At 33.0% G+C, this 18,563-nt stretch overlaps 1 protein-coding gene across 1 annotated transcript in view; it reads left to right on the top strand.

The window, feature by feature from the left end:
* Nucleotides 1-16,601, top strand: part of LOC145242705 (huntingtin-like) — a 228,071-nt gene extending 211,470 nt beyond the window's left edge. The window contains exons 53-59 of the mRNA XM_080105836.1: nt 174-288; nt 2,170-2,315; nt 5,193-5,260; nt 7,168-7,309; nt 9,989-10,151; nt 11,978-12,138; nt 15,945-16,601. Coding sequence (XP_079961962.1) covers nt 174-288; nt 2,170-2,315; nt 5,193-5,260; nt 7,168-7,309; nt 9,989-10,151; nt 11,978-12,138; nt 15,945-16,140 — 991 coding nt within the window. The 3' untranslated portion in view covers nt 16,141-16,601. The remainder of the gene's footprint in view (nt 1-173; nt 289-2,169; nt 2,316-5,192; nt 5,261-7,167; nt 7,310-9,988; nt 10,152-11,977; nt 12,139-15,944) is intronic.
* The last annotated feature ends 1,962 nt before the right edge of the window (nt 16,602-18,563 follow it).

The following is an 18,563-nucleotide window of genomic DNA, read 5'->3' as shown; positions in this document are numbered from 1 at the left end:
AAATATATCACTGTTGGTTGGAGGATAGTTATAATCTATCTTTAAAATTAAGATAAAAATTGAGTTCTAACATAGATTACTTCAGCTGGTGTTTATTAACAGAATAGTCATAAAATATTAATTAATAGTATTAATGGAATAGTTATAATATATTTATTTTTTTCTGATTGCAGAGCAAGTATTACAAGCCAACAGTTTGTGCTCACATTGTGGGCAACGGCTTTTTACATTTTGGAAAATTATCAGGAGGAATTACACGACACTGACATTCCGATAAAAATCTTACAGGTAAAAATAGATTTTTTATTTTTTAAAGATTATATTAAAGATCCATTAATTTTTAAATTGTTATTGCTTCTATTACATATAAGTATTACTTTCCTGCATCAAAGAAAGATTAATTTAAGAAAAAACTTGCAAAAACATTTGATTTAAAAAAAAATATTAATTTTAGAAAAATAATTTAAGAAAATTTGATTTTAGGAAAATTTAAGAAAGCATTTGATAATATATATAATATATTTGTTAATATAATTTGATAATATATATATATATATATATATATATAAATATTGATTTTTAAAAAGATATTGATTTTTAGAAAAATATTAATTTGAGAAAAAAATTAAATGCAATATTTAAAATAAGAGAAAAAGATTTTCTATCCAAACAGGTACAATTTCTTAAATACACTTAGTTCTTTATAAAACAATACAAAAAAATTAATGCAAATCAACTTTGAACCAGAAAAATCAAATATTTAAAGGAGAGGTTAAAGACATCATCATCATAATGCTGATAAAACATTTAAAGCCAATTTTCTTTTTTCAAAAAATCCAAAAGTTGTTTTCTTTCTTTCAAAAAAAAAGATACAGTATTTTTCACCTAACAATTAATGGTTAAAAAAAAAAGCATTTATCTTTTTCTTGAAAAAAAGAAAACAACTTTTGTTGATAAAAAATTTGCAAAAAAAAAAAAAATAATAATAAAAGTAAATAAACAATACAAAAAACAACTTTTCTTCAAAAAAAATAAAAAAATATATAGTAAATTTACGGTAGGTTTTTGTTATTTTTTATTTATTGTATTTTTATTTTCTTCGGCTTATTTGTTTTGAAATTTGTCTGCGTCTGTTATTCTGTTCAGCTTACTCTAATGATTGTCGGTCAAGCCCAAACCATAATTGACAGAAAATCTCGAGGATCCAAGTCAAATTCTGCAAAAATAAATCTAATGATTGATGAATGTAACCCTTCCCCCCTTCTCCTCCCCCTCTTCCAACCTATCTCTACCTTAACACAACAATTAAACAAAAAAATTTGGAGTAAAAATAACATCTCTAAAGCAGAACCAAAATATTTCAGTTGATTCAAACGACTTCTACTAACTACTCTCACTAACTGCCTCTTCTCTCCTCTTTTGTTTTTGAAAAATGCTCTAAACAAAGTGTGAAGCCATTTAATGTAAGATTTAATTCACTCTCCCTTCTCTCACTCCCTACAGCTTCATTCACATTTTTTCCACTCTTTCTTCACCTTACATCTCTGAATTATCTTCCCCTAGCTGCTTCCTTGTATAAAAGTTGCTTTTACCTATAATATAAATGTCACTTGTCTGTTTAAAATGTATCTATGTATGTATGTTTGTATGTCTAAAACTTTTGACAGAGGTGACTGATTTTCACAAGATCAGTATTGTTTTGAAGCTCGACCCTTTGGACAATAAATATTGAAAAATCTGCCAAAAACATTAATTCAGTCACCCTCAACTGGGCACTTTTCTATTGGGAGGAGTCGCTTTTTTCGCCGATATTTTCGAAAGTCATCCCTTCTTTTCAATTGACTAGCCTTAATTTAAACCTATGTCACTTCCAGTTTGGCAATGGGTACAACAGCAAAGACGTCAGTTTTTTTTTTTCACATTCTTTTCCTCCTTTGTGATACGGGTTCGAGCCGGCCTACTTACTACCACTTTTTTTTTTTTTGCTTAACACACACCTCCAAACACCCGAGCAACGCCGGCCACCCAGGCTAGTATTTAATAAAACTTGTTTGCACCAAATGATTAAAGTCGTTTGAATCAACTGAAATATTTTGGTTCTGCTTTAGAGATGTTATTTTTACTCCAAATTTTTTTGTTTAATTTTCACAAAAATCTTTTTTTTTTTAGTTGGCTGTGAATGCAGCATCCAGCAATGAAGAGAGCACGTGCATCTCTGTGTATTTGTCGATTCTGCGAGGATTGGAAAGACTGTTACTCACTGATGTTCTCTCAAAGGCTGATGCGGAAACTATTATTAAACTGAGTGTGGATAGGTGAGTCATTTTTAATTTTTGTTTTAATCAAAAGAATAGAATTGAAATTTATTGAAAATGTCCTTGTTTATTCAATTCCAAATTTTACATTTCGGAAAAAAAAATGTTTTTTCTTATTAAAAAGTCAAAGATTAGTTGAAGTATTTATATTAGACAAAGATTAGTTGAAGTATTTATATTAGAAAAGGATTAGCTGAAGTATTTATATTAGAAAAGGATTAGCTGAAGTATTTATATTAGAAAAGGATTAGTTGAAGTATTTATATTAGAAAAGGATTAGTTGAAGTATTTATATTAGACAAAGATTAGTTGAAGTATTTATATTAGAAAAGGATTAGCTGAAGTATTTATATTAGAAAAGGATTAGTTGAGGTATTTATATTAGAAAAGGATTAGTTGAAGTATTTATATTAGACAAAGATTAGTTGAAGTATTTATATTAGACAAAGATTAGTTGAAGTATTTATATTAGACAAAGATTAGTTGAAGTATTTATATTAGACAAAGATTAGTTGAAGTATTTATATTAGACAAAGATTAGTTGAAGTATTTATATTAGACAAAGATTAGTTGAAGTATTTATATTAGACAAAGATTAGTTGAAGTATTTATATTAGAAAAAGATTAGTTGAAGTATTTATATTAGAAATAGAACCCCCTTTTTCAAATAATAGAAAATTTGTTTTTTTAATTCTTACAAATTGCTTAAAAAAGAGAGGGGGGTGTTCTCGAACAAACCAAAACATATTCTTTATTAACTGCAACTCTAAGTCCAGTTTTGCAATAAAAAAGAAATCTAAAATATGCTAGTAATTCTGAAGGGAAAAAAAAAAGTTTGTACCCTTTGTTGAAAGTTGCATCATAGAAATATATTTTTCATTCAATTCAATTTTTTTTTTTTTTTTACCCCAAACAAAGCACAATACCACTTTGATATAAGGGGTTACTATTTGAGACAAACTTTATAGGGATATTATGTAGGGAGTTGGGTATTGAGATGTCTGTTCACTTTGCACTTGAACTTCTGCATGTCAGTACAGTCAGGGAAGCAGGAAGGGAATTCCAAAGTCTAGCTGTTCGAGGGAAGAAGCTATTTTCTAGCATCTAGAGATCTTTGCAGTGTAGGGGTGAGATTTTGCTGCTTGTCAGATTTGTTGGGGGCGTCTATATCATGAAGGTACAAGAGTTTTGAGTCCATCAGAGCACATTCCATTAAAATACTTGTAAAACAGGCACAAAGATACCACATTTTGGTGATGGAACAGAAGTTGGAGTTTGATTGCTAGTGTGGGACCTATCAGCTTGGTTAGTCGTTTTTTGTCTAGGAGTGAGAGACTCGTGGCAGATGCACCAGTCCAGATGTGACAACAATATTTCATGCATGGGTGAACTGTAGCCTTGTAGAGATACAGGATACTTTCAGGTGTGATAGTTTTTTAGCACGGTAAAGGGAGCCCACCTTCTTCACGGCAGCCTTGGCAATGTCCTCAATGTATTTGTTCCAATTCATGTTACCTAGGAGTTTGAACGAAGTACATTCAGGTAGTGTATTATTAGCCATAGCAATTATGAAAGAATATTATGAATGTATTCCATCCCTTAAACAACATTTACAATGGAAAGATGAAAGGAATTCCTTAAGTTTTACAAGGTTTTTTTTTTTTTTTTCAATCATGCAACATTTATCTCTACCGGAAATGAAACGAACATCATATGCACATTTCATAGTAATCCTGCTTTTAATTTTAAACAGCAATACCTACACTGATCCTCTCTAAAAGCTCCCCCCCTTCACAAATACTAGTTTGTCAAAAAGTCAAGTATCAAGTTTGATATTATATTTATAATATAAGCAGAACTCCCCTCCCTCTTTTCAAGTCATAAAAAAAAATTGTTTTTCAATTTGAACAAATTGTCTAAAAGTAGGAAGGGACCCCCCCCCAAAAAAAAACAAAAAAAAACAAAACAAATAAGGCATGTCTTAAATAAATTTAAAATAAATAGTTCTAAAAAAAAAAAGTGCTGTGCTTGATCCTTTAAAGGACCACACAATTCTACTTAATAGCATCCGAGCTCCAATCTCTGGTCCCCCCTTGCCAATCTTTCATGACAAACACCCGTCAAGCTGAAACCACTGTCAGTAATTTTCCCCACTCTTTATCTGTGCCTAAATCAAAACGTAGATTCCATGAACAAAGTTTCTTTCTCAGAAGTGCACGTCTGTGGAACTCTCTTCCGTTTGCCTGTTTCCCATCTGACTACAACTTGGATGTCTTCAAGTCCAACATAAACAAATTCCTGATGAATCGCCCCCTTAAGTAAGACACTTTATCAAATTTCCAATACTAACGATTACTACGATACTATCCCATTGATTACTGTACACGCAATAACCCTTATCCCCGAGTGGCTTCCGGGCCTTGATAAGAAGTGACCTCCATGTGAAAAAAAGACCTATGACCTGATAAGTCACCATCATCTTTGTTATATATTTTTCTTAACATGCAAGTTGAGGAGCAACATCTACATGCACCTCCGTCCAGGTAGTTGGCTAGTTGCATGCATAGCAGATCTGCCCCCACTCTCAACTATCATGAGACTAAATTGCAGAAATCTTCCACACCATGTAGTTTGTCATATCTATGAAGGTTTATTTAAAACAAAAGTTTTACGAAGGATGCCTTTCCTTGCCCAATGATTGACACTAAGTTGTCCAGATAAAATATAAAAGATTCCTCACTTCTCTGAGGTGGGGGTGGGGGGATCCTTTTGGGTGTCGTCATTTTTTATGCTTATCTCCCATATGTTTTAATGTCATCCTGTTAGCAAGATCTACAACAGATAACAAAGGAAATTTTTTTTTCATTCCTTTCGTAGGCTGTGTTTACCCAGTCCGCAGAGAGCCCTACCTGCTCTTGGCCTCATGCTCACCTGTATGTACTCAGGTAAGAAAAGTTGTTATATTTAATTGAGTTCTTTTAAAATACAATTGCATAATTTGCTTGTTATCTACTGTTTTTTTTGTTTTTTTTTAACAACTGATTAAAGATGTTGGTGTTAGGGTTTGCACTTAATTAAAAAAAAAAAAATGTATAAACCTTTTATAGTATATGTACTCATCATAGAACGAAGACGTCATATTCCAAAGATCACGTCAGTTGATCAAGTGGGTTTTTTTTTTTAAGAAAATAAAGATTTTATGAGGAAGCAAGGAGGAAAAGGAGGCTAGAAGCAGCCGTACTGTTTTAAAATTTTGCCAACATTCAAGAGTGACAATTCAATTCGACTACAGAGATTTTGTTTGTGTTCAAAAAAAAAAAAAAAAAAAAAAAAAAAAAAAAAAAAAAAAAAACAATAGACCAAAAGTCAAAATGTGTGAAGCACTAAAAAACCTGGAATTTGTTTTCACATTTGCGAAATTTTTTGACTTTGCTGATTTGATATTTCATTTTTTATTTTAATAAAAAAATAATTTATTGAACTACTATCCTCGTCTTGGATGGTTTTCTCACAAACTTTCGGTCAATGTAACCTTTGACCTGATGCACACACCTTTTTGAACTTGAGAAATTTTATGTCTAACCTAAATCACAGGGGTAGAGAGTGTAGTGATTCTGTCAGCCATAACCAAGTAGGAAACATTAATTAATTATTAAGGCCTGTGCTGATGATTGGATGTTTAACTTCCACCAGATTATCAAAACTGATACTCAATACTTTTATCCGTTGCACTTTGGTCCCACGTGAACTATTTTAGTACGAATTTTGGGAACTTTAAATCAAATCTTGTTTTTTGATATGTAAAAATAACATTTAATCTGAGAATGTTAGTCTGAATAATTCAAATATCAGCCTTCATTTAAAAAGAAAAACCTGAAATAAAATCTTTTTATCACTTAAAACGGACAAAATATATTTTTGATTCAAAGATTTTAAAAAATAATTTTCATTTAAAATGTTTTCTTTTATAAGTTTTCTGATCATTTATATTTTATAAATTATTTTCAAGCTTAAGTGGTTTTTATTTATTTTTTTATTACATTTTCACCTCAAACAAGGCAAATTGCCACTTTTGTGTAGGGGGCTACTATCAGGGGCAACAACTACTGGGGTACTATGTAGGGATTTGGGCAGCAAGATGTCGGTTCATGTTACACTTGAACTTCTGCACGTCAGTACTGTTGGGGAAGCAGGGACCTGGAATGGAATTCCAGAGTTTAGCGGTTCTGGAGAAGAAACTATTGGAGTAAAAAGATCTTTTACATCTAGGGATCTCTACAGTGTGGGGGTGGGATTTAGCAGCCTGTCGGGTTTGTCGAGGGTGCTCACGTCGTGGGGGCACAAGTGATTGCAGTTCGTCAGAGCATTCACCACTAAAATACTTGTAGAAAAGGCAGAGGGATGCAACATTTCGTCGATGAGACAGAGGCTGAAGCTTAGATGCCAGTTCAGGGCCTATCAGGTTTGCGACTCTCTTTTGAACCTTGTCAAGGAGCGAGAGACTAGTAGCAGATGCACCAGCCCAAATGTGACAGCAATACTTCATACATGGGCGAATGGCGGCTTTATAGAGGTACAGGATACTTTCGGGTGTTTTTAGTTTTCTAGCACGGTAGAGAGAGCCCACCTTTTTTGCAGCGGCCCTGGCAATTGCCTTCAATGTAACAATAAACTTAATGTATATTTTATAAACTATTAAAAGGTTTAGTGGTTTTTAGCAATAAACTCTGAATGTATATTTTATAAACTATTAAAAGGTTTAGTGGTTTTTAGCAATAAACTCTGAATGTATATTTTATGAATAAAAAGGATGTTTAGATTTATCTCTGACATTCTTATTTTGCTCTTGCAGGTAAACAGTTTGAACAATATAGTCCTGCCCCTCGGGAAACGTCGTTTGGCTTCCCTAGCCCAGGACAGGATTATGTGGTGGTCTACCAGGACCCTGAGACTCTTATATTGGCCATGGAGAGAATCACCGTACTTTTTGACAGGTATAACAAAAAAACTTGAATACTTTTTAATTTAAATTGTTTTGATAAAAAAAAAAAAAAATGATTAATGGAATGTTGACGAAATCAACAAAATTTCATATTAATGTTGAATTGTCAAGAAAAACTCAGCGAACACTTTGTTTTTGATGAAATCTCGTTAATAGAACAGCAATATCAAAACAATTGACAAAAGTTGATTGATACAAAAATAAATTTTATTGATGATGGACAACAAATTTAGAAAAATAAAAAAAATAAGAGAATGTACAGTACGAGTCACGTCTTGTTAGGCGGGGGTGAGATTAGTAATAATTGGACAGTTTGAAGAGTTATTGCCCTTTGAAAATCATGTGTGGTGTACCTATTTACTATGCCTCCCCACGGGACAGAGTTAGACACCAGGGTCGTTTTTTAATGTGGAGAAAAGGTACAAAAATAAAAATTGTCTCAGTCGTGAAGGACTGATCCTTCACCGAAAGAGGACAAGAAATGGAAGTGCAGCATCTGAAGACAGATACTACACTTTGATCTTGACCAAAAGGCCAAGTACGATCATGTGTGGTGTATGTCAAGATACAGAGAAAAATCGCATTCCAAATAAAAACTGATATATGCTCGCGTATCGGGGGCGGGGGCATCCTCATAAGAATTTAGAAAAAAAAAATCGAGTAGAATTTTAAATGTGAAAATCGATTTTATTCTGTTTTGCATGAGTCATCCATTTTTAGGGAAATGTGAACATTTACAGAAATGACAGAATTATCTCCCTTGTTTTCAAATAACTTCAAAATTTTCCAATAAAACTGCAATTTACAAAAAAATAGATTTTGAATCTTAATTAAAATTCTACTTGATAATTTTTCACAAGTTTTCATGAGGATACTTTTTTTTTAATTGAAAGTCACTACTTATCAAGGCCAAAAGGGCACTCGAGAATAAGAGTTAATGAATGTAAGATGCTAGTGTAGTAATCACTCATGGTGTAATTGGGTAGAATTTGATTATGGGAACAGCTTAACAGGAACTTGTTTACATTGGATTTGAAGGTTACCATGTTGTATTCAATCGGGAAGCAGGCCAGTAGAACAGTGTTTTAAAGGCGGGCAATTTTTGGAAAGAAACTTTGTTCATGGAATCTGTGTTTACATTTAGGCACAGATAGAAAGTGGAGAAAATCATATATAGTTGTAACTAGTCGAGTGTTTCTGTGAAAGCTTAGCAAGGGTAGGAGGAGATCATATTTTTGTTTAATACTTGAGAATATCAAAGTTTATTTTGAATGCGATTTTCATTTTTTCATCTTTATAATCACCCATTTCTTATTATATTATATTTTCATTTTTTCATCTTTATAATCAGCCATGATGCTTGTATATGATGAAAAAAATAATTAGGATGTTTTCTCATTTTGCAAGAATTCTTGAGTCTTATATTTTTTCTTTGTTAATAATTTAAGAAAAAAAATATTAGACATGGAACCTCCGGTTTATACGTATTAATTATTTTTATTAATTATTTTATTTTTATTATTTTATTTTTATTTATTTTTATTAATTATCTTATTTTTGGCTTTTTGCTTTTAATAATGATCTAGATCCCAAACTTTGTTAAACCAACATAAGCCAACAATTGTTTTCAGTTAGTGAATGAGAGAGGGGGGTACAAGATTAGAGAGAGGGGGGGGGGAACTTCTTTGCACAAAAAAAAGTCTGTGGTTTATTTTTGGTGAAAACATGATGGAACTCACCAGTCAGAAAACTCTCCCCTGCTCATTTTATTGAAAGGGAGTCAGGTAAAAGTTAATTTTTAATGGTACCTTTATGTATTGGACACAGATGTCCAACTTGGTAGTTTGTGAGGATAACTAATTTGTGTGCGAAAAGTACAAAATAATGAAGGTGGATGAGAACTCAGATGTGGAGATTGTTATTTAGACGACAAAGTTATTAAGCTTTTCAAAGTTTTTTTTTTATCATAGTGATGCTCATGGAGTACAGGGTGGAGTAGGTGTTAATTTGGTTTCAAGAATTAGGAGTGCATTGACTAAGTTCATGGAACTTCTGCCATTACGTGCTGTTGTTGACCAAAGGATGAGTCTATTAGGCATGTATACATGGTATGATGTATGAAAGTGAAATCTGATCAGTGAGGGTTGAGGACAAGCGTTGCATGGAGAGATATGCTATGAAAATCATACAATGGATGTGAAATATGAGTGTTAAAGATAAGCTCAGTTTTGATGACTGGACAGCATTGAGAGATGTATGTGGAAGAGTAGATAGTGTGGGTCCGTGTTGAAAAACGGGATTGGTTTGTGTACAGAGGAAGGCCAATGAAAAGATGGAAGTGATGAAAATGAACTTGAGTGAAAGAGGGATAAAAATCTGGCAGAGATAGGTTATTTTGGAAGTCAGGTTCTTCTTAAAGCTGTCCAACACATGCCAGCTGATAAAACTGACGTTAAACTGAAGATGATCTGTGTGTCGTCCATGTCTTCTTACAATGCGTAAATGGAGAGAAATCGTTTGTTTTTAGATTTTTGAACTGTTGTTGGCATCAATAAAACGATAACTTCTCATAATCGGTGAAACTGCAGTAAAGTGTTAAGCAAAAAACATTATGCTATCATTTATTATTTTATATGCATATCGAGCATTATGTTTGTGTGTCACTGTTTAGGATCAGGAAGGGTTTTCCATACGAAGCCAGCATTGTGACTCGCATCCTTCCGGAGTTTTTGGCTGACTTTTTCCCACCTCAAGACATCATGAACAAAGTGATTGGGGAATTCATCTCCAGTCAACAGCCACACCCACTGCTCATAGCAAAAGTCGTTTTTCGGGTAAGTAAACCAATACCCCTCCCCCCTCTTTCTATCTCCTATTTGTACTCTGCCGTATACAACTCTTGTTATATAAAGAAAGATTTGTGTTCATTCTCTGTTTCATTAGAATGGTAATGAAAAATACAAAGGAAACTGTGTTTGTGTTCATTGCACAGGCCGTTATTGTCCACTCCTTGTGTTTGTTTGAATTTGGTGTTTGATTAAACATTGACCGTCAGGCATGTCGTTTAAAGTTAGTGTTGTAAGTAAAGGATTTTCCTTCAAAATGAGATTACAACTAAAGTTTTTTTTATTGCAATTACACTGCATATGGGCATATGAGTCAGTCCCCGAAAAGGCTGAAGCAGTTTACGATCTAAAAAAAAAAATCACTTTATTTCATATATACAGTTTATTTATTACAATGATAGACTTGCAAAAATTGACAAACATATGTTTCTATAGTGGTTGATATGCCGTAAAGCCTAAATATTCAATCAATCAATTAATCAAACATATGTCCTAACCAAACATCATTCAGCTTAAGGCTCCATTTTTCAGATCTAGCAGAGACCAATATATATACATACACACACATATATATATATAATATATATATATATATATAATGTGTGTGTATGAGAAGAAAAAATACACAATATGTCATAAAATAGAATACCATGAAGACAGACAAAAGGAAAAAATTAAACACAGGAATAAGTCATCAAAAACAAGGGCTTTACTGTTTTCATTCAGATCAACAAGTTTTTAGAAATAAAAAAGAAGTCAATTGAATGAAACGAGTAAAAACCTTGTTTTTGATGAGTTTTTTTTTCCTGTGCTTGATTTTTTTTTTTTTTTGTCATTTTTTTATATAGAGAGAAAGAATTGTTCAAAGTTTTGTTGCTCTACTTCTTACTTATTGAATGTCCCTTGCATTCTGCAAAAAATGAATGAAAATACTGTTTTTATGAAGACAAGATTCACAGAAAAAGTAAAATAAAAAAAAAAATCAAATTAGCAGTTAAATATTGTGTGTGCTATTATTATTATTATTATTATTATTATTATTATTTTGATTTTCTTATTATTTTTATATTTTTATTATATTATTATTTTATTATTATTTTTATCATCATTATTATTATTGTGGTGGTGGTTCGGCTATATTCTTTAGTGGCACCATTGCAGACCAATTCAAAACCTAGCTCATAAGAGTGAATCAGGATGCTGAACTGATTCTTGGCCTTCATTTTCATGGGATCTGTTGCTGGAACCATGAATGTCTTGCCCTCATAACAATAGCAGCCTTGGATCACCATATATGGTCAGCTAGTGTTCAAGATATGTTGAACTTGTTGGAAAGAACCAACCAACCCAGGGTGATTGCCACAACCATGACTATGCCTATCGATACTGCCGTTCAGTCTTGAAAGACAATGGATACCCTCTGTAAGCATGTAATTACGCATGTAATTGTGAGACAAGGGTTGTGCAATTCCAACTAAATTGGCATCGCTTGACTGCAGTGGCAAAGATAAATCCAGGAAGACTGGAAACAATGCTGAGATAAGCGGAGAGCACATACAGCACCTGGAATTCCCAAATGTTCATCCATTTTAATACTGACCAGGTTCAATGTTGCTTAACTTTGGTGATCTGAAAAGTACCGGTGTGTGAACATGAATTATACCATACATTATGACCATGATTATTATGTACAGAAGATATCACCCACATTTTTGATGGCCTTGATCTAGTCATGATGATTTTGTATTTTGATGTTTTTTATGTTTTTTGCTTTTCAATGGATTTTGTGATAAATTTACTTTTTTTTGCTGTAGGTGTTTTATTACCTGCATCAGCAGAACCAGCAAGTTCTTGTGCGTGATTGGGTCATGTTGTCACTGTCCAACTTCACCCAGAGGACCCCAGTTGCCATGGCAGTGTGGAGTCTAAGCTGTTTCTTCATTAGTGCCTCAACTAACTCTTGGCTTAAATCTCTGTATCCTTTGTTTTAAAACTTGAGAATTGTCAACCATCTTGTTGCTGTGAGATATTCAGACTAGCATTATCATCTTTGTCTTTATTTTTTGTTTTTAATCTTCATCAAAACCATAATAATTCCGATGTACAGAAAACCTGACCGTAAAAATTTAAAGGATCCCAAGTCTCAAATAAATGTTCTTCACTTGCAGTATTTCAGAACAACTCGAAATTTAAAATCATAACTGAAATTGTTACATGATTTTATTAAATATCCAAACGTGTGAGCTTCATTATTTAAAAGGATTTAAAACAGATTTTGGCAATGGTGTGGTATAGTTAACAAGAAAAAAAGTGATGGAAAAAAGAACAAATAACTGTTACTTTTTACTTTTCTATCTGCATATATTGTTTTTGTGTTTAAAATGCTTGAAAACGTTTTTATTTCCACATAAGATTTTCTTCAAATATGCTGCCATTACAGTGAAAATTCAAGATGGCTGCTTCCAGTTTTCTGGAAATCACTGAAGTTTTTTTTTTTTTGTCATTTCTCTAATTTCAATTCGGTAGAAAAGCAAATTTTATTGCATTTAAAACAATTATTTGTTGTTTATTTGTTTATTTTTTCACCCAAAAGATAAAAAAACTCGCAGACTTCAGCTATTTCCATCCACCATTTTGAATTCCAACAATGTATTTGAATAACATTTTATATTGAAATAACAAAGACTTTCAAATGCTTTACAACATCCATTTAAAAAATAACTTTCTTGCATTTGGTTTTTTAACTATACTGCACGATCACCTAAATTTTTCTTTATTTTTATCAAGATTTTTTTAAACGCTTGTATTGGATTATTTGGGCTACTGTTCCCCTCTTATTTGTTATTTTGACAACTTTTCGGATGATGTAACCTCTAACCTTCTTTAGGTGCATTTTTTAAAACTTGTAAATCTTTGTCGAATTCGGAAACTATGTGGAATTTTAAACCGAACCCTTTATTAAATCCAAATAATATTAGTAATATTACAAATAAGATTAAGTTTTCAAATTCCGATTAGAATTGTTCACGTGGTGCTATGATTAAAGTTGTTGCAGGTTCAATCCTTACTATTGGTGACAATAATTTAAAATTGTCACATCTCACCAGTTATGGTTGACAGAACAAGATCAATTTATGGTGCTTATGTACAATTAAACTTAACAACAACAAAAAAAAACTACAAATTTTTATGATGTACATACTTAACATGGAACAGATATCATATTCCAAAAAGCAGGTAAACTGATAAAGTAACGTTTTTTCTTTAAATAAGAATAAAACTGTAATTAAGAAAATGACCGAACTTCAGGAATGAATTAACAAGCAGTTACGATGTAAAAAAAAAAAAAACGTGATTCACGTAACCCTCGAAATAAGAAAAGTACTTCCTTGCTGATCCGAGTATATGGAGAGAGGGACTTTGGTAACCGTAACAATTTCAAAAACAAAAGTTACTTAAAAAAAATTAAAAAAAAACCCAGATAAAAACAAGAAAATGTAAAGGCCGTAAGCGACCAAGTTCTCTCTGATTCTCTCTCCTCTGATCTTGAGCACGTGGTACAGTGGAGAAAGAGGTGGCTGGTTACCTTTAATGCATCTAAGACCAAGCTCCTATCTCTACATCATAAACGCTCTGATCCCCATCTGGCATCAATTGAAATGGATGGCTCTCGTCTAAGGGAGGCCCCAGGATTTGATAAGCTCCTGGGTTTGATCTTTGCACCTGATCTTAAATGGAACACATACATCAAGTCTGTGGCCAAGGTCGCTGGGAAAATGGTGGGATCCTTCTACCGCCCCAGAAGATATCTCACTAATGATGCAATTCTCTATCTATATAAGAGCCAAGTACGTCTAAAGATGGAGTACTGCTGCCACATCTGGGTGGGGGCTGCAAAAAACAGCCTATCCTGCCTTGACGGAGTACAAAATAGACTCCGTGACTTGGTGGGGGGATGCCCTTTTCTCTACCCTGCAACCTCTTTCCCACAGAATAGATGTAGCGAGCCTGTCATTGTTCTATCGTTATTTCCATGGCAGGCGCTTGTCTGAGCTCCATTCTCTGGTCCCCCCTCGCCAATCTTTCTCAAAAAACACCTGACTAGCTGAAACCACCGTCAATAATTTTCCCCACTCCCTATCTGTGCCTAAATCAAAACGTAGATACCATGAACAAAGCTTCTTAGGTATATAGTCATCAAAAAGTGGTCAATACCCAGAAAATAGCTTCATATCTTCGTATCTCTTCTGTCAAAATATCTGGTTGGGTGGTGGTCGGTTACTTATTTTGGGGGGGCAATTTTTTTTTTTTTTATTTTTACATGGAGTTCACCACTTATCAAGGCCCAATGGCCACTCAGGGATAAGGGCTATTGTGTGTACAGTAATCAAAAGGATAGTGTAGCAATAGTATTGGAGAAATGGTAAGGTGTCATTACTTGGGGGGGCGGAGCGGTTCATCAGGAATTTGTTTATGTTGGACTTGAAGACATCCAAGTTGTAGTCAAGTGGGAAACAGGCAGATGGAACGAAGTTCTACAGGCATGCACTTCTAAGAAAGAAGCTTTGTTCATGGAATCTACGTTTTGGTTTTGGCACAGATAAAGAGTGGGGAAAATTTTTGACAGTGGTTTCAGCTAGACGGGTGGCACAACTAAATCTCTGATTTGGCTCCTGCTGATTCAAGCAACTTTACGCGTTGTTTCTTTATGACGAACAGCAGGAGCAGTCGGTTGTACATTGATCGGGCATAATTTTGATCGTACATTTTAGTAAAACCCGTTATGAGCCAACATCGTAACCCACTAGGCCAAGGCGACTGTCATGACATGATGTTGCAAATTTTTGTATTTAACACAAAAGATGAATGGTGTTCACGCATGCGCAAATATGTGCCCCCCCCCCCCCCATCAGATTTTTGCAGGTAGAAAGATTAATATTTTTTTCTAAATTTTGGATATTACACGTTCAAAGGATTGATGATTCTGACAATACCATATTCATGATGGTCCATTTTGTATTTTTTTTTTTTACTTTTAGCTAGACATACAAACACAAATATACAGACATTTGCCCTTTATATAATAGATTAGCATGAATACCCAGTGTTGCCTGGGTCCAGTTTGGACATGGTTGTTATAAGAAAGATATTGAACAACTCCCACAAAAGAATGGAATTGCCCAAAAAAGAAGTAGCTGACAACTTCCCCACTTTTTGTTGTCCAGGTGATGGACCCCCCCCCCCCCCCCCAATAAATGAATCAAAACAATTTTTCTTTCAATCAAAATAGCAAGTGCCCATGCTACTGCAAAAAAATTTTTTAAAATCCTGCCGCAAAAAGCCTTTGGCGGACATACAGAAAAAATGCACACACACACACACACACACACACACACACACACACACACACACACATATTTTCGCTTTTATAAACGTAAATAAATTTAATTAATGTCCCCGTACGTTGGCACATTTAATAAGTCCCCCAATAGAACTCTTTATTTTCGTTACAATATTATTTAGATTGCTATCGATTTACTCCTGACGAGATGATAGCCGAAAGAGCTCTCGAGAAACTTCCGCCTAGTATTTTATTTAAAAAAAAATATATATATATATATATATATATATACATAAATAAAAGAAGAAAAATAAGTTTTATGAGGTGTGAGTATAAAACTCAAGATGCGAACATAAATGTTATTCAAATTATTAAACTATTGTCGGCTTTTTGTTTACTATGTCAAGTTTTTTTTTTTTCCCTTAACGCTACACTTTCAGATTTCCTCACATTCTTGGACGTATGGGAAAAATGGAAACGATTGACCGCAAGTTATTTTGCCTCGCAGCTTTGGATTTCCGTCGGCAATTGGTTGATGAAACACAGAGGCGAGCTTTCCATTCGACATTCCAGCACGTTGCGCAGCCAGACACCCCTTACCAGGACTTATTGCTCTGCTGCAATGCCAGCTCCTAGCAGCTGCATCTTTTCTCCCCCCCCTCCACACCCTGCCCCTAGCTGCTCGTTAAAAACAAACGAAAAAATCATCACAGGTGAAGCTGAGTCTTCTATGTTTTGTCCTTTTACAACCACTATGATGACGATGAAGCGAGGAGGAGGAGGACGACGACGAGAAGCGTGCAGGGGTGGATTTATGGTTGGCAGCATAGAAAGATCCACGGATGATGATGATGATGATGATGAGTTTCTTTTGACTCATCCCCTTTTTTTCACTTGATAATTTTTTTTTTGTATATTTCACTTTTTTTTCTTCACAAGATAAAATATAAAAGAATATATAATAAAATCCAAAACCAATTTTTTTTTTTTTTTTAAATAGTTGAAACAGATGTTAATATTATGATTGAAAAAAAAAACATTTTTCTTTTCTTCTTTGCTGGGATAATAAAAACAAATCACTTTAAGTCGTTTCTACATACACGTACTTCTTTTTTCTTTTTGTCTTTAAAATAATATACGATGAGATTCAGGTAAGTAACTAAAAATGAACAGAATTTAAAAACAACAAAACGCAAAAGTTCAAATTAAGCGATAACTGTCACACAAACATTTAGTCTTAAGTTATGTATTTATGATGGCTGGCAGCTAACTTCTATTCAGAAGTTATGGGAATTGGAAAATCTAAAAAAAATTGTTTTAATATTTGCTTATTTCTACTAAAATTTGGATTTGTTTTTGCACAACAATAATTTAAAATTAAAATGATATTAACTGTAGCTTAAAATTTTTTTTTTTTTTTTTTTTACAAAGGAGTCACCACTTATCAAGGCCCAGAGGTCACTCAAGGATAAGGGTTAATGAATGTACGATAGTCCATGGAAAAATATTGTAGTAATTGTTTGTAGTAGAAATTTGGTAAATTGGATTACTTAAGAGGAACGGCTCATCAAGAATTTGTTCACATTGGACTTGAAGACAACCATATTGTAGTCAGTTGGAAAGCAGGAAAACTGAACAAAGTTCGACAGGCGTACAGTTATCGTGTTCGTATATAACGTGTGTGTGTATCCATGCATTCATGCATGTTTAGTCTATATAATATACGTATGAAACCGAAACGTATGTATCATCTAGCGTTTATAAATGTTTGTTGTGCATATTTGCACATATTCAGAGTTCACGTAACATGGACAAAGTAACAGTCATTAGTTCGAGACAGGTTAAACAAAATATGACACATAAGCATGCAATGGCCGTTTGATAACGGACTACTAACTTCAGGTTGTGGCTCCCTTCATTTCTTTGACACCATAAGAAAACATTTCATTGTAAAGCAGTAACACGACTTCTTTTTCGGTTTTCCTTGTTTTTTCTCATTTTGACAGTCAGGTGTTTCTCTTAGAAATTTACAATGCTTTCTCTTTTTTTTAGTCTTTACGGCATCTCTTAGTTGCTCAGTCAAATGGTTCCACAACTGACAGTCAATCTCCTCTCATAGATAACTCCCTCATTCTCTGACTCTTACTTATATCTCTAGTCTATATATCAAAACATACTCTTTCTTTTTTACCGAATCAATTCCATTGTTTATAAAATTGAATCTATGAGTTTATTTTATTACATAAATATCTCTGTAATATTTTATTCATAAACATTCCTAAATCTAAGTTAAAATTCCTCCGTTAGATTTTTAACATAAATATTTTAGCTCAACATTTCTTTCTTTCAAAATATTCTCTCTACATATCTTTTTTCTACATAACAGTTAACAAATCAATAATAATAATCGTTCACACCTTTTGCATTTCCTGCCACAATATAACAGATATTATGCTGTGATCATAGCCAATATGCCCAATATAACGATGGTAACCATTTACAGAGTCTTTTCCCAAAAATATGCAATTTTGGAAATCCTAAAAAAAAATACTTTTTCTTTTGCAAAACATGGAAATATTGCTCTACAACAAAATTTTTTTGTAAGAATTGTATTTCCTGAAGATTGATTTGAAGGAGTACCATTTTTTTGTTTCAACTTTCAATCAATTTTGCTTTATAATTTGGTGTTTCAAACCAAAATTTTATTTTCATTATATCTAAAAAAATTTTTTTTAATTGTTGGAACATAGATCTTTGTGAAACAAACAAGTTAAAATAGTCACCAAATTATGACTGGTTTTTGTTGATTCAGAATACAATTTTCAGCGTATGACTAAGAATGCAATAATTAAGAATGTGTAATGTAACTGAAATGTAGGATTTGAACGAGTGAAAAAAAAAATATCCATACAAATTAATATTGGGACAATTAATTGGAACTGGAAAAAAATCGAAACTTTTCAGAATTGGAAAAATGAATCCCTATTTTCTGATGACAACGATTCATTTTAATTTTAATGAAGTAAAATATGCATCACGTGCGCTTGAAAGCCAAATCA

Source organism: Euprymna scolopes, chromosome 21 (assembly GCF_053919585.1).
Source record: "Euprymna scolopes isolate OS-2025 chromosome 21, ASM5391958v1, whole genome shotgun sequence".
NCBI classification, from domain to species: Eukaryota; Metazoa; Mollusca; class Cephalopoda; order Sepiida; family Sepiolidae; genus Euprymna; species Euprymna scolopes.
Note: the sequence above shows the minus strand (reverse complement) of the source record. Positions and strands in the feature narration are given on the sequence as shown.